Source organism: Myotis lucifugus, unplaced genomic scaffold (assembly GCF_000147115.1).
Source record: "Myotis lucifugus unplaced genomic scaffold, Myoluc2.0 scaffold_173, whole genome shotgun sequence".
Taxonomy (NCBI): domain Eukaryota; kingdom Metazoa; phylum Chordata; class Mammalia; order Chiroptera; family Vespertilionidae; genus Myotis; species Myotis lucifugus.
Window position 1 is genome coordinate 2,783,175 of NW_005871221.1, and position 12,833 is coordinate 2,796,007.

Consider the following 12,833-nt stretch of genomic DNA (forward strand, 5'->3'; position numbering starts at 1 on the left):
CAGCTGTACTCATCTTGCTGTGGGGAGCCCGAGGCCAAGGGAGAAATGTTTTGTCCCAGACCGCACAGCGCGTGCAGCTGGACAGTGGCCTCACCCTTGTCCCGTCCTCTCTGGCCCTACCCCAGACCCTGCGCACCTCATGGTGGTGAGGGGCAGGGGAAGGGGGCTGGCAGCTGGGGAGGACTTCCATCTCCCTGGCTCAGGCCTGGCTTTCCTGTGAGGAGAGGGGTGAAGTCTTCAGGCTAAGGAATCAGACAGACCCTGTTCAAGCCTCAGCTCTGCCTCCTCCTGCCTGGTCCTGAGACCTTGGCCGGGTGAGCTTTAGTCTTCTCTTATAAACTGGGAAGACTTGAGTCTGCTTAGAGTTGTCCAGGGATTCAAGAAGGTTGCAGTATGTAGGTGCTCTGTGCCCGTGGCACTGACCCTGGGCGACGTGAGACCTAGGAGCCCCGGACAGAGCTGGCCCGGCCTCAGGCTGGTCAGTGTGCTGCTATGTGGCTAAGCAGAGGCTGCCTAGAGCACAAAGTTGCCTGTCACAGGGTGACAGGCCCTACGTGGACCCTCCCCCCACCTGTCGTTCTGCCCTCTTGTGCACCGATTTCTACTGTGAGTGTGAGTGTCCGATCAGATAGACCGGACGTGGTCTGCCGGCTGTGGTCACCTTACTGATGGGCCTGCTGAGGCCCAGAGAGGAGACCCCACACCGTTATCCCATGAGTCCTGCCTGGGCCTGCCTCCTTGTGCTGAGCTGCGCTGTCTCACAGTGCCCTCTGCTGCCAGACCTCGCTCTGCCGGCTGCTCCCCGGAGGCCAGGCTGGACAGATCCACAGGCCTGTGCCTGCCCTTCTCCTGGGAGCCAGCGAAGCCCGAGCTCCCTGTGTCTGGGCGCAGGATGCTGCCATTGAACCGCACCACGGTCTGGCCTGGCCCAGGCCAGAGTCACAGGTGACTCTTTGATAGCGAGGAGGCGGGGCAGGGCCCTCCCTGGCCACGCTACCTTGTCCCTCCTCCTGCAGGGCACTGGCGCTGGCACTGGCACTGGCACGTGCAGAGGCTATCAGCCGGGAAGGGGGGGGGGGTTTGCCCTGCCGCACTAAGCCTTAGGTTCCTAGGATGCCTTCCAGATCCGAGAGGTGATAACACCTTCCAGCCTCCTATTTAAGAAAAGCCTAAGAGAAATGATTTCCTGTGTCTAAACAAATAAGTGTAGAGTTTAGATCCAGTGTTTCCACAGGGTTCCATGGGGCCTGCCAGGCTGGGAAACCCAGCGAGGCCCTGCTCACAGGAGCGCCCTCAGTTCATGGCGGGGGGGGGGGGGGGCGGGGGTGCGGGAGGCTCTGGAACTGGGCCCAAAACTCTCTGCTACTTACCAGCTCTGAGAGCCCATGCAGGTAACGGAACTGCTCTGGGCCTCAGTTTTCCCACCTTCAAACTGGGAGCAATAAGCAAATAGTTCTTAGAATTGTTGCAAAGATTAAATTGGGTAAAGGTAGTAACCGCCTGTGTGTGCACGTACACACACGTCTTTGCAACCCTGATGGGCAGCGCTCTCAGGAAGGAGGCGGCATTTCCCCTGAGTCTTTCACTGAAAACATTCCAAATGTGCTCACATCTGAATAGCACTTTCGCTCGGCGCCTGGCACATCGTGAGCACTCAGCAAGTAACAGCAGTAACGACAGTGGCTAATAGTTACTGAGCACATCACGGACAGACGCTGTGGTCTGCACTTCTAACGGGCTAACATTAATCCTTATAATAAGAGGTGGGTCCAATGATCCTCCTCCTCCTACAGGTAAAGAAACCAAGGCCCAGAAAAGGGACGTAGCTCGTCTGAGGCCTGTTAGCTGATAAACAACGGAGCTGGAATTCAAATCCAGGCAGTTTAGCATCTTTACTGCTATGATGATAGTTCTAATTACAATAAAAAGTATAATTATTATTCCAAGAGGCAGTGAGCTCTCAGTCCCTGGAGATGGCCGGGTGGGGCTGGGCAGGCCCCAGGGAGTCCTGCCTGGAGTGAAGGGAGATGGTTCTGGGCTCAGTCCACCTCCGTTAGCCATTCTTCAGCGAGGGTCACGTAGCTTAGATAGAGATGGTGGGGAGCAGAGGAGAAGGAGAGGCCCTCTGTGTGCTGGGCCCTGGGCAGGCCTGGCTGCAGTTCCCGTAGAAAGGAACCTTGGGAGCTACTCTGGCTGCAAATGAGAATCCTAACTTTTCATCTTAGTTTCTTCGCTTTCTGTCCCCCACCCCTTGGTGCCTGGGTTTTCCTGGCACCTTTGGGGGCCGACTCCCAGGGCCAGAGCTGCCCGGCCCCTCTGTCAGGGGGATTGGCTTGGCTGGTCCCTGCCGAAGATGACCCCTCTCCCGAAGATGACCCCCTCCCAGCAGTGGCAGGAAGAGCCCATTTCCCAGCAGTGCAGGGGCTGGGGCTGGCGGGCGGGTGGGAGCGGTCCCCAGGCCCATTGTGTGGTGCTGATAAAGTGCGGAAGCTGAGGTTAGAATGGGAGGAAGCACAGCGCCTGGGCCCTTTCCCACGGGTGGGGGCCTCGGGCACTGCCTCGCCAGGCCGGCGTGACCGCAGCTTGTATATTCAATGGGCGACAGTAGTAGCACTCACTGGGCAATGAACACAGCAGCCTCTGGGTCGTGAGGACACACTGTGTGCCAAGGTTGGGCCATGCGGGGAATCTTCCAACAGTGGGGGGTGTGGTCAGCCTCATGTCTTACGTTAGTACTAAAGAAGCCGAAGCTGAGAGGCTGGGAGACTTCTCCAAAGCCAGCGGAAAGAAGATCCATACCCAGGCCTGGCTGCAAACCGAGCTCTGGAATCCCTCGTCACAGACGGGCGTGTGCCTGTGTGTGCACGTACACACTCGTGTTTACAGCCTTGGTGGGGCAGCGTTCTCAGGAAGGAGGCGGCATTTCCCCTGAGTCTTTCGCTGAAAACATTCAAAACGTGCTCCGTCCTCGCCTTTGCGTAGCAGCATCCTCTGGCGGAGAAACACACGGTTTGCATTCGGATAGACCTAGGTTCCTGCTGTCAGTTAAATGCTAGGTTTCCTTGGCCAAGTGGCTTACCTTCTCTGAGCTTTATGGACTTTCTCTAAAGATGAATGAGATAGTATCTGAATAATGCCTATCCCAAGGTCTGGCCTATAGTACAAGCTCTATAAAAGATGCTATACTTCACCTATCCTTCATCTGTCCATCCGTACATCCGTAGGTCTATCCATGTATGCATGCATGCATCCATCCATCCATCTGTCCGTCCGTGCTTTACTGAGGCTAGTAGCTCCTCCTGCTGGATACCTCTGGATTATTTTTCTTTCCAGAATTAACACAGTATTTTAAGGCGTAGCGCATCTTTATTTTACAAGTGAGGAAACTGAGACCCAGGGTGGGGCTCATGAGAAATCAGAGCTGAGAGCCACGCCTGGAGGCCTTCTATCTTGTCTGGGGACATAGTGTCCATGCCCATCCCTCTCTGAGCGCTAGCTCCTCTGCTGTCTCGGAGCATTTCCTGGGCTCCTGCTCTGGGTGGCACAGTTTGGGTTCTGGTTTCCCCTGGAGAAGGATAGGCAAGCACAGGCAGGGAGACAGAGGGAGGCCCCGGTAGAGATGGTGTGAGTCTGGAGGGGTCTGGAGGAGTGATGGACTAGGGGGAGGTGAAGGCTGGGAGAAGAGGAGAGGGCATTCCAGGAAGAGGGCACAGCACAGGCAAAGGCAAGGAGATGTGGGTGGAATGGGTGGAATCTGTGGCCTGAAGTGGAGCCTGGGAGATAAAGTTGCAGGCCTTGAATCAAGCAGCAGGCACCTCAAGATGCATCTTTCCCTCTCTCTCCATTCATTCATTCATTCATTCATTCATTCTACACATATTTATTGGATACTGTGCACTAGGTCCGGGGAAGATTCCCCAGACAGGTGCAGTCAGGGGAACTCACAGTCCAGTGGAGAAGATAGATTTGGAACAAGCCATTTTGGGTGTAGTGGCGACCTCAAAGCGGGTAAAGGAGGCACAACCTTGATCTAGGGGTCAGGGAGGGCCTCCCAGGTGAGGAGGCATTTAAGCACCTTTCCGAGGTCAAGGTCTTTCCAGAGGCTGGGTCTTAGGAGGAGAAGGCATGCCCCATGGAAGGAATAGCATGTGCGAAGGCCCACAGTAAGGGGCGAGACAGTGAGGACATTCTGTGTGGTTGGGGGCAGGTCAGGGAGGTTGCCGGAGCAGGAGTCGGGCTGGGGAGATCACTAAGGAGTGGTAATGGACGTTAAAATGGAACTTTCTGCCCGGATCCTACGATGATAGACCCTGCACGTCATGGTATGGAGTTTGGATGTTTACCCGAGGGCACTCGGGAGCCATAGTTTGAAGGCAAGAGAGGCGTAATAATTCACTTTACACACTACTGAGCAGTCCCAGGTATCTTTCAAATGGCAGAATCCCGAGTTAGTCATTATGATTTCAATTTTGAAATTAAGGAATAGAGGCTCAGAGAAGGACAGCAATTGGCCCAGTCACACAGCAGAGCCCCTGCTGAAGTGCTGCTCCCCAGCCGGCCCTTCTGCCTGCAGTGACGTCTCTGCCCTCTTCTCAGCAAGCCAGGTCCTAAATGCCCTAGGAGGAGACCCTTGGGGGGAGGCTCGGCCAAGCCAGCTGTGTTCCGTGGACAGTGGGGTCTCGCTTCCTCGCCTGTTCTGTGAGGGGTGGGGACTTTGGAGGGGGTTAGAGGGAGCGATTTTGCAGGAGCTGTTGGATGCCCGAGTCTCTCTTTGCTCAGGCAGCAGCCTCTGGATGACAACATTATCTGTCTTTTCTCCGCAGATGAGTGGGCCCGACACGGTTGGGGACAATGACGAAGGCTCCCGGAAGAGGAAGAGCAAAAACCTGTATGTTGGAAAGATCCATGGCCCTCACCCTTGCACCCCTCTTCCTCCTCCAGGGGTACAGGTGGGGAGAAGGGGCTGCACCCAGTCCTGCCCCAGACAGACACAGGGAACAGCAGAACCTTGGGACTTAGCAGTGGCCCCAGGGCGGGGTCACCAGGGTTCTGAGCTTCTGGCACTGCCCTCAGCATCCATGTAGTGTCAGGCAAGGTGCTGATTCAGTACCTGGAAGCCACCGGGAACCAAGCAGAGGCAGCCGGCCAGGCTGCCATTGCCCTGCCCCAGCCTTTGAAACAAGTAGTGGCCGAGAGACCTCGACAAGTTCTTTGCTGCCTCTGAGAAAGGGCTGAACAGACCGTGGGTAAGGTTCCCCTTTCTCCTCTTGGCTCTTGAATAATAACAGTCTCGGACATTGCCAGGAGGGGGCGCTGCTGGCCCAGATAGCGAATCCCATATTCCCCAAGCCTTTCGGGCCATGCTCAGGCTCCCTTACGCTTTTGTTTTGGGGTTTGTTAGAAGTGTCAGTTAACAAAGATGTGGAGACTCTCCTGGGGTCTCCTTTCCCCCAGGCCGAGACCCTGGAGGCTGCAGAGAAGGGCAGGGAGGGAAGTAAAGGGTCACATGGTGGCACCAGGAGGCGACCTCCTCTCCAGGTCCTGGGGTGCCCACCATTATGCACAAATTGGGCTTAGCGGGGAGAACAGGGATCTTTCCCAGATGCCTCCTGCAACCTTCCTCCCTTGCCTCGACCTTAGCTGGGCTCCACTGCGGTAGAAACGATCTTCCCCCAGTGCCCCTGCCCGCTCGTTTCAGCTGCAGGCTTCTCTCTGCTGTTCCCTGTGGGCTCTGAGCCAGCAAGGAGCCCCTAAAAGTTGGGCCTGGGCCTCGGACAAGCTCCCCCACCCCCTTCTGTGTACCCATCTGCACAGTGGGCCTGGAGCAGGGGCTCTCAGCACCAGGCTCAGGAAGCTGTGCTCTCTCACTCCCAGCCACCCCAGGGCTCTCTGCGGGCCCAGTCCTCACCCAGAGGGCTGCCAATCCCTGGACTCCTTGGCCTTATCTCATTGGCTTGGAACCTTCTAGAGCAGGGTCCCCATCCTGGGCAGCTGCCCCAGACCCTCAGGTAGGCATGTGGGCCTCGGTTCCCAAGCCGGAGCAGTTTTGCCCCTGGCACTCACTGTGTTAAAGCCTTCTGTGCATCTTATCCTGGCCTTGAAACAACCCCAGCCGATGTTAAGTACCTTTGTCATCCCTGTTTAACTGATGAGAAAATGTGACATTCAGAGAGGTTAGGTAACTTGACAAAAGGCGCACGGTTGGTTACTGCTGGAGCTGGGATTCGAACCCTGGGCTGTCTGGCTTCAAATTCTCACTCTTAACCTCCACCGGGTACCACTCCCCTCAATTACAAGAGTGTCCTGTAGGTCCTAGTGCCATTTGAAGTTTGAATAAGTTCAGAAGTATAAATGCTACAGACTTATAAAACACATTTGAAAGTTGAGTTTTTTACATTTCTTTTGCATGTATTTAGCTTCCTGATTTAGATCGTACCTTTTAAATGTTTGCTTTCAGTCAGCATTTCTCAACTTTAATCAGAAAGATGGAGATAAAAAGTCAAAACAAAAACACTCAAAAATGTTTTAAAGACTAAGTAATTGCACTTTCAAAAGATGTTTTTGAAAGTTTATAGGACTTGTTCTTCTGAAGTTATTTAAGCTTTAAACTGTACTAAGACATTTGGCGCATCCTGCATGTTCGTGGATGGGGGTATCCAAAGCCAGTGGCTCTGGGGGGGTGGCCAGGGTAGGGGGTCTAGAGAAAAGGGGGGGAGGGCGGACGAATAGAAGCATGAGACATTTAACCCTTTGCTGCTAGCAGCTCTGCCCAGGGCTGAAATCTGCAGCCATCGGGGGAGTGGCAAAGCTAAAAATAGTTCTTGGCTAAAAATAGGCAGTCCTGCCACCCTGGTGTGCACAGGCTCTCCCTCCTCCCCTCTTCCCTCCCGGCAATTTGCTGACTTCTCCTTCCCCCAGCGCTGCCGTGGTAACGGGGGAGGCCACTCACAAATAACTGGGCCTGGCTTCCTGCCTGGGCGGGCCCCAGAGGCCGCCCCTTGCAGACACAGCCCCTTTCACGGGCTCCCTCTCAGGGTTGGCCAGGAGGGATTTTTTTTCTACTCTCCGTCCTGGCCCCACCCATTTCCTGGCTCCTCCTGTCTGAGTCCCAGCCCAGCCTATGCCTGGGAGTCCAGTAGTCCGGCTGGGAGCCCAGCAAGCACAGGCTCAGGCTCGCTCCTCCACATCCTGCCCCGCTGCTGCCTGGCCCGCCTGCCGCTCAGGACAGAGCTTGGGGAGCAGGAGCCCCGAGTGCTCCCTGCAGACCTTCCCGGGCCCCAAGGTGGGGGGCCCTACGGAGATGCTCCGAGGCATGTACCTCACGCGCAACGGGAACCTACAGAGGCGGCACACGATGAAGGAGTAGGTGGCCCTTGCCCCAGCCCGTGGCCTCCCGACCCTGAATTTGCAGGGTCCGAGTGTGCCTGGCTGACCGACCCCCTTCTTTGCTTCTGCCCCCCAGAGCCAAGGACATGAAGAACAAGCTGGGCATCTTCAGGCGGCGGAACGAGTCCCCAGGGGCCCAGCCAGCAGGCAAAGCAGACAAAGTGATGAAGTCATTCAAGTAGGTCCCCCCTGGCACCCTGGGACCCCTCAGGCACTCACTGATTTCCCGGAGGCGGGGGTAGAGGGGGAGCAGGGCTGATGGTGGGGTGAAAAGGCAAGGGGTATTGAATCCAGCTGGGTGGGATGGAGGCTCAGATAGAGGGAGCCTGGTGCCTGCAAGCAGCAGCCCTCCGGGGATAGCTGCCCTGGGAAGGTCAGCCAGGCAGGGGCGGGGGGCAGGGAGGGATAGAAGTGAAGCTGATCCCTAAGAAAGGGGGTGGACCCGTCCTGGGCTCCCCAGTCAGGATCAGTCACTGCCTGGGGCCAAGGGCGGCTAACCGAGGCTGCCCAGACCCCGCTGCCCCACTTTTCGGAGCCTCACGGTGCCCCTTCCCTCTGCCCTCAGGCCCACCTCGGAAGAAGCCCTCAAGTGGGGCGAGTCCTTGGAGAAGCTGCTGCTTCATAAATGTAAGTGGGGGCCAGTGGCCTGTTCCCCTTCCCTGGGTTCTCTCCCTCCCTCTCTTGTCCTCCTCCCCTAGACCAGAGGGAGGCCTGATCCGGCAGGGTAGCCTTTTCCTCTTTCCTGGGCCCAGTGAGGTGTCCCTATTGTTGGGGGAGGCTGAACCCGGGCTGAGGCCCTTGGTCTGGCCTTGAGCCGGCTCCGCCAGCCCCTCCCTGTCCATGGGAGCTGGCAGTGCCTGCTAGAGGCCGTTGGGACCTGTGTGCTCAGACCCATTTTCCCAGAATAACAAGAAACATTTCCATGAACTGTGAGGGCTCACACTGGGCCAAATGTGGCGGTCCTCCTCTCATGGGCAGGATCCCCTCTGATCCTCACGGGGCTGGTGATCCCCACTTTGCAGACGAGGAAACTGAGGCACAGATGGGGAGACACCTGGCCCAGGCTCACAGAGGCATTTACACCCTAATGGTCCCAGGAGGATAATCTGGGGGTGCTGAGGGCAGGAGAGGCTGGTTCTGCCTCTCACCCCGGGTCCGGACTTCTCCGCACAGATGGGTTAGCAGTGTTCCAGGCCTTCCTGCGCACCGAGTTTAGCGAGGAGAACCTGGAGTTCTGGCTGGCATGCGAGGACTTTAAGAAGGTCAAGTCACAGTCCAAGATGGCAGCCAAGGCCAAGAAGATCTTTGCCGAGTACATCGCCATCCAGGCGTGCAAGGAGGTAAGGACCCCGTCTGGGCCCCCAGCCCTGTCCCCGTGCCCCATGGCCTCTTAGTGATTGGGGGTAGCTGGATGCCTTAAGGAGGAGGTCAGGAAGGGGAGAGGGCAGGGTGATTCTCAGGGACCCTGTGTCCTGGGTGGAGAGGAAGCCAGCTGGGACCTCGGGAAGAACTGAATTCAGTTGGTAACAAAAATGGCCTCTGGCGATGCTAAGCCCTTTGTGAATGGGCTCACGTATTTAACCTGTGAAGTAGATTTTAATATTATCTTCATTTTTAAAACGAGGGACAGTCTTGGAGAGCCTAATCATAGCAGCTGACATCTATTGAGTGCTTACTGTGTGCACAGCCACAGGGGTGGTCTGTTGATTCAACCCCTATCTGTTTAACACGGATGTATGATCTAGCTCAGTAGTCGGCAAACTGCGGCTCGAGAGCCACACGCGGCTCTTTGGCCCCTTGAGTGTGGCTCTTCCACAAAATACCACGGGCGCGCATGTACAGTGCGATTGAAACTTTCGTGGCCCCATGCGCAGAAGTCGGTATTTTGTGGAAGAGCCACACTCAAGGGGCCAAAGAGCCGCGTGTGACTCGTGAGCCGCAGTTTGCCGACCACTGATCTAACTTAATTTGTACAACCCTTGAAAGAAGGTACTGTTATTCCTAAGCTGTAGATAAGACAACTGAGGCTCAGGGCACTTAAGTGATTTGCTCAAAGCCACACACCTAGGTGTGGCGCTACTGGGATTTAAACCCGGGCAGCCTGACCCTGGAGGTGGCTTTCAGGCCCTTCAGTAAGTGACGAGCTAAGACTTGAACTGCCGGCCTGAGGGCCTCCACTGTGAACCTTGTGATGTGGAGCACAGGGGCTTGGAGGTGAGAGGCTGGATAGGTCCCACCCCCACCCCGGGTCCCCAGGGTGAGCCCCCTGCAGGCGGCCCTGACCATGCCACCCCTGCCCCAAAGGTAAACCTGGACTCGTACACACGGGAGCACACCAAGGACAACCTGCAGAGCGTCACACGGGGCTGCTTCGACCTGGCGCAGAAGCGCATCTTCGGGCTCATGGAAAAGGACTCGTACCCACGCTTCCTCCGCTCTGACCTCTACCTGGACCTCGTTAACCAAAAGAAGATGAGTCCCCCACTTTAGGGGCCGCCAGGGTAGAGCTCAGCATTCACACCAGGAGGGCTGGGCTTCCTCCTACGCCTCCCTCTCCCCTGCGACGGAGGGGGCAACCAAGCCCCCAGAGGCCACGTCTCCGGACAGACAGATGGACATTTGGATGAGAGGCTTGGACCAAGAGAGGCCCAGGCCACCGGAGGAGAGAAGGACTGGCCCCATTGGGTCCCCACTGCCGCGGTACGAGGGGGCTCAAGGGCCCCGGCAGGTCAGGGGCCCTGGCTGAGCCAGATCCGGAGCTGCTGCTCCCTGCTGCGGAGACCTCGCATCGACCAAGTTCCTTAAAGAACCGGCTGGTGGGGCAGGGGCATGGCCCGGCCTCCAGGGCTCTCCAGGGGCCGCTGGGGCTCGCGCAGACCCCCGCCTTGAGTTTTTATTTATTTAAACAGTAGTAGGATGCTTGACACGTCTTCCTGTGACAGGAAACCGTTGCCTCATCAGTTTTCCTAATTTACAAGTGCAATATTTTAACCAACGCCTTGTGAAAAGCCACCTTGCCGAGAAGGTGGGCACCATTTCCCAGGTTCAGGGGACTTGCTGGTCCCGGGAACCAGTGGCAGGCAGCTGGGCCTTCTGGACTGATGAGGCCTGGAGGAGCGGGTGGTACAGTCTGACCTCGCCCAGAAATCCAGCGCCCTCGAGGAAGGAGGTCCGTCAGGGGCTCTGGGAAAGCATGACACCCTCAGACCACACAGCAGCCAAGTTCTGGAGCAAATAAAAGGCCTGTGTTAGTTCTTGTTTTTGACCCTTTCTGTGTGTTCCTGGTGTTGAGGCTTCCCAGGGTGGCTGGGGCTGGGAGGGTTGGTCGTTGGCCTGCTGGTCCAGCTTCTCCTCCTCTCTAGCCATCACCTGCCTCCCACCCTGGAGCCATAGACACCATCCAGTGGTGAGAGCTGCTCCCTGACCACCGTGGCCTCTGTGACCGGCTCTGCCGTGCTTGTTCTGCTTATCTTCTCTGCGAGCCTGGGAGGAGGGGGTTGTCCCCATTTCACAGACGAGGAGCGTGATACGCAGGCAGGGAAGGCGACTTGTTCAAGGTCGCCCAGCAGGCAAGTGGCAGAGACAGGGTGCAGTCTAAGCCCAACTGGCTGCCCCAGGATGGAGTCCCACCTTGGTCACCAGCTGGCCACGTGACCGTCAGCAAGTTCCTTCACTTCTCCGCCCGGCCACACCCTGAGATTCTGGCGGAACGTTCAGGTGTCACAGGGATGGTTGGTGGAGGTGGATGGGCCAGAATCTTTGGCAGGGCAGCAGTGCAGATGAGGCCTTTAGGACAGAAGGGAGAGCTGGGGTGGAGACGGAGTAGGGCTCCCAGGGTCCCTCTGTGGCCCTGGGGAAGGCGTCCCCCTCTGTGCCCAACAGGAGACCAAGTTTAGGAAAGGCCTGGTCCCCAGCCACAGTTCAGGGAGGCCCTGGCCCACTTTCCTGGAGGGTGGAAGAGGGCCTGGAACGCAAGCCAAGCTGATGTCAAGGCTTTCCCTGATGCCCACACATGCAACCTGCCAGGGTCTGGGGCAGGTGCCAGGATCCGGCCTGTGGGTGGGGACTGGCTCAGCTTAAATCTGGACGGAATTGGTTGGTGCAAGAGGGGCTGGACCCCTCTCCTTGGATCTTGTTCCCTGTCTGGTGTCCTGGGTTCGGGTATGCCCACTGGGCATTTGGAGATGCAATGGACACAGGGCTGTGCACTCTCCTCCCTGCTTTCTCCCCTGGTCTCCCTGGGTGAGGCCACCCGCATGAGGGGAGCATCCGAAATGGAGGTCTCAAGGCCTAACCTGGGGCCAGGCATACAGCAGGCGCTCAATACGTGTTACAGCCTTTCCCCTAGCACAGGAATGTGAGTTCTTCCAGGAATGGGCTGGGTCTCCTTCCAGGCACCAGACTGGCCAGTGAGCCATGCGTGGCTGTGTCGTGGTGAAGGGCAGCTGCCAGTGCCTCACCAAGGAAGGGCAGGGGAGCAGCGACGTGCGCCTCACCGGGAGCGAGGGCATCTTCTGCTTGGAGGAGACACTCCGCCCATAGGAGACTCCCCTTTCTTTATACCAGGGATGTAGCCCTCCTCCAGGCCCTCCACCTTCCCACCCCAAATTGCCATGGAAACCAGAGTCCAGGAGAACAGAGTCAGGCAGATGGAATTCCCATTTCGGAAGGGCCCACTGCCGGGTTTCCATTACTCACACCGGGACCCCGGCCTCAGAGGGGCTTTGGCTATGCCAAGCTTCTGGAAAGCAGACTGGAAAAGTGCTTGGGTCCTGCCCTGAGCTCCTGGGGGGGCCTTGGGGACAGCCTTTACCTCCATAGACCTCAGTCCCTTCACCTGTTCAGTGTGGTTTGGCCTGGTCCCCATTTTTTTTTCATATGTGAAAAAAGAGCAGGTTTCTTGGTCTCTGCCTGGCAATCCCAGGCTGGTCACTGTGGGTTCTGAGAGCTGTGTGGTCAGTATGTCCAGCTCCCTCCCCATCCCACAGGTGGGAAGACTGAGGTGGAGGGAGGGAGGGAAGCAGCACCCAGTGAGGTGAGAGGCCCAGAATCCGGAGTCAGGCTCTAGGATGCAGCTTCCGGCTCCACCACGGACTCCTCGCTGCAGATCTGTGAATCAGTCACATAGCCTCGCGTTGCCTCAGTTTTCTCATCTGTAAATTGTGCATATTGGCACCTACCCCAGAGCTGTGATGACTGAGCAAGGTCATTCCTGCGGCAAGTCTAGCCCAGTACCTGGCACAGGGATAGGCTCCTTCAGTAGGAGCTGCTGTTTGCAAGGACATTATTCAGGGTCAGAGGGAGGGGCAACGCTCCTTCTCCACCTGCCCAGCCCGGGCTCTGCCCTTATTAAAGAGGACAGGGGGCCTTTAGTCCCAGACCCCAGAACCCTGTCCTTCAGGAACAGTTTTGCTGGAGGACAAAGTCAGCCCGTTCCCGGGACTAAG

At 57.2% G+C, this 12,833-nt stretch overlaps 1 protein-coding gene across 9 annotated transcripts in view; it reads left to right on the forward strand.

Annotated features, from left to right (window-relative positions):
• The window catches only part of RGS3 (regulator of G protein signaling 3), a 113,741-nt gene extending 103,096 nt beyond the window's left edge, over positions 1–10,645 (forward strand). For 7 of the 9 annotated variants that reach the window (XM_014462228.2, XM_023760098.1, XM_006096291.3 and 4 more), the window contains 5 exons: positions 4,824–4,888; positions 7,463–7,564; positions 7,952–8,013; positions 8,560–8,726; positions 9,691–10,645. In XM_014462228.2, coding sequence (XP_014317714.1) covers positions 4,824–4,888; positions 7,463–7,564; positions 7,952–8,013; positions 8,560–8,726; positions 9,691–9,876 — 582 coding nt within the window. In that variant the 3' untranslated portion in view covers positions 9,877–10,645. The other 2 variants (XM_006096298.3, XM_023760099.1) reach the window with 2 other exon arrangements.
• Positions 10,646–12,833: the final 2,188 nt, after the last annotated feature.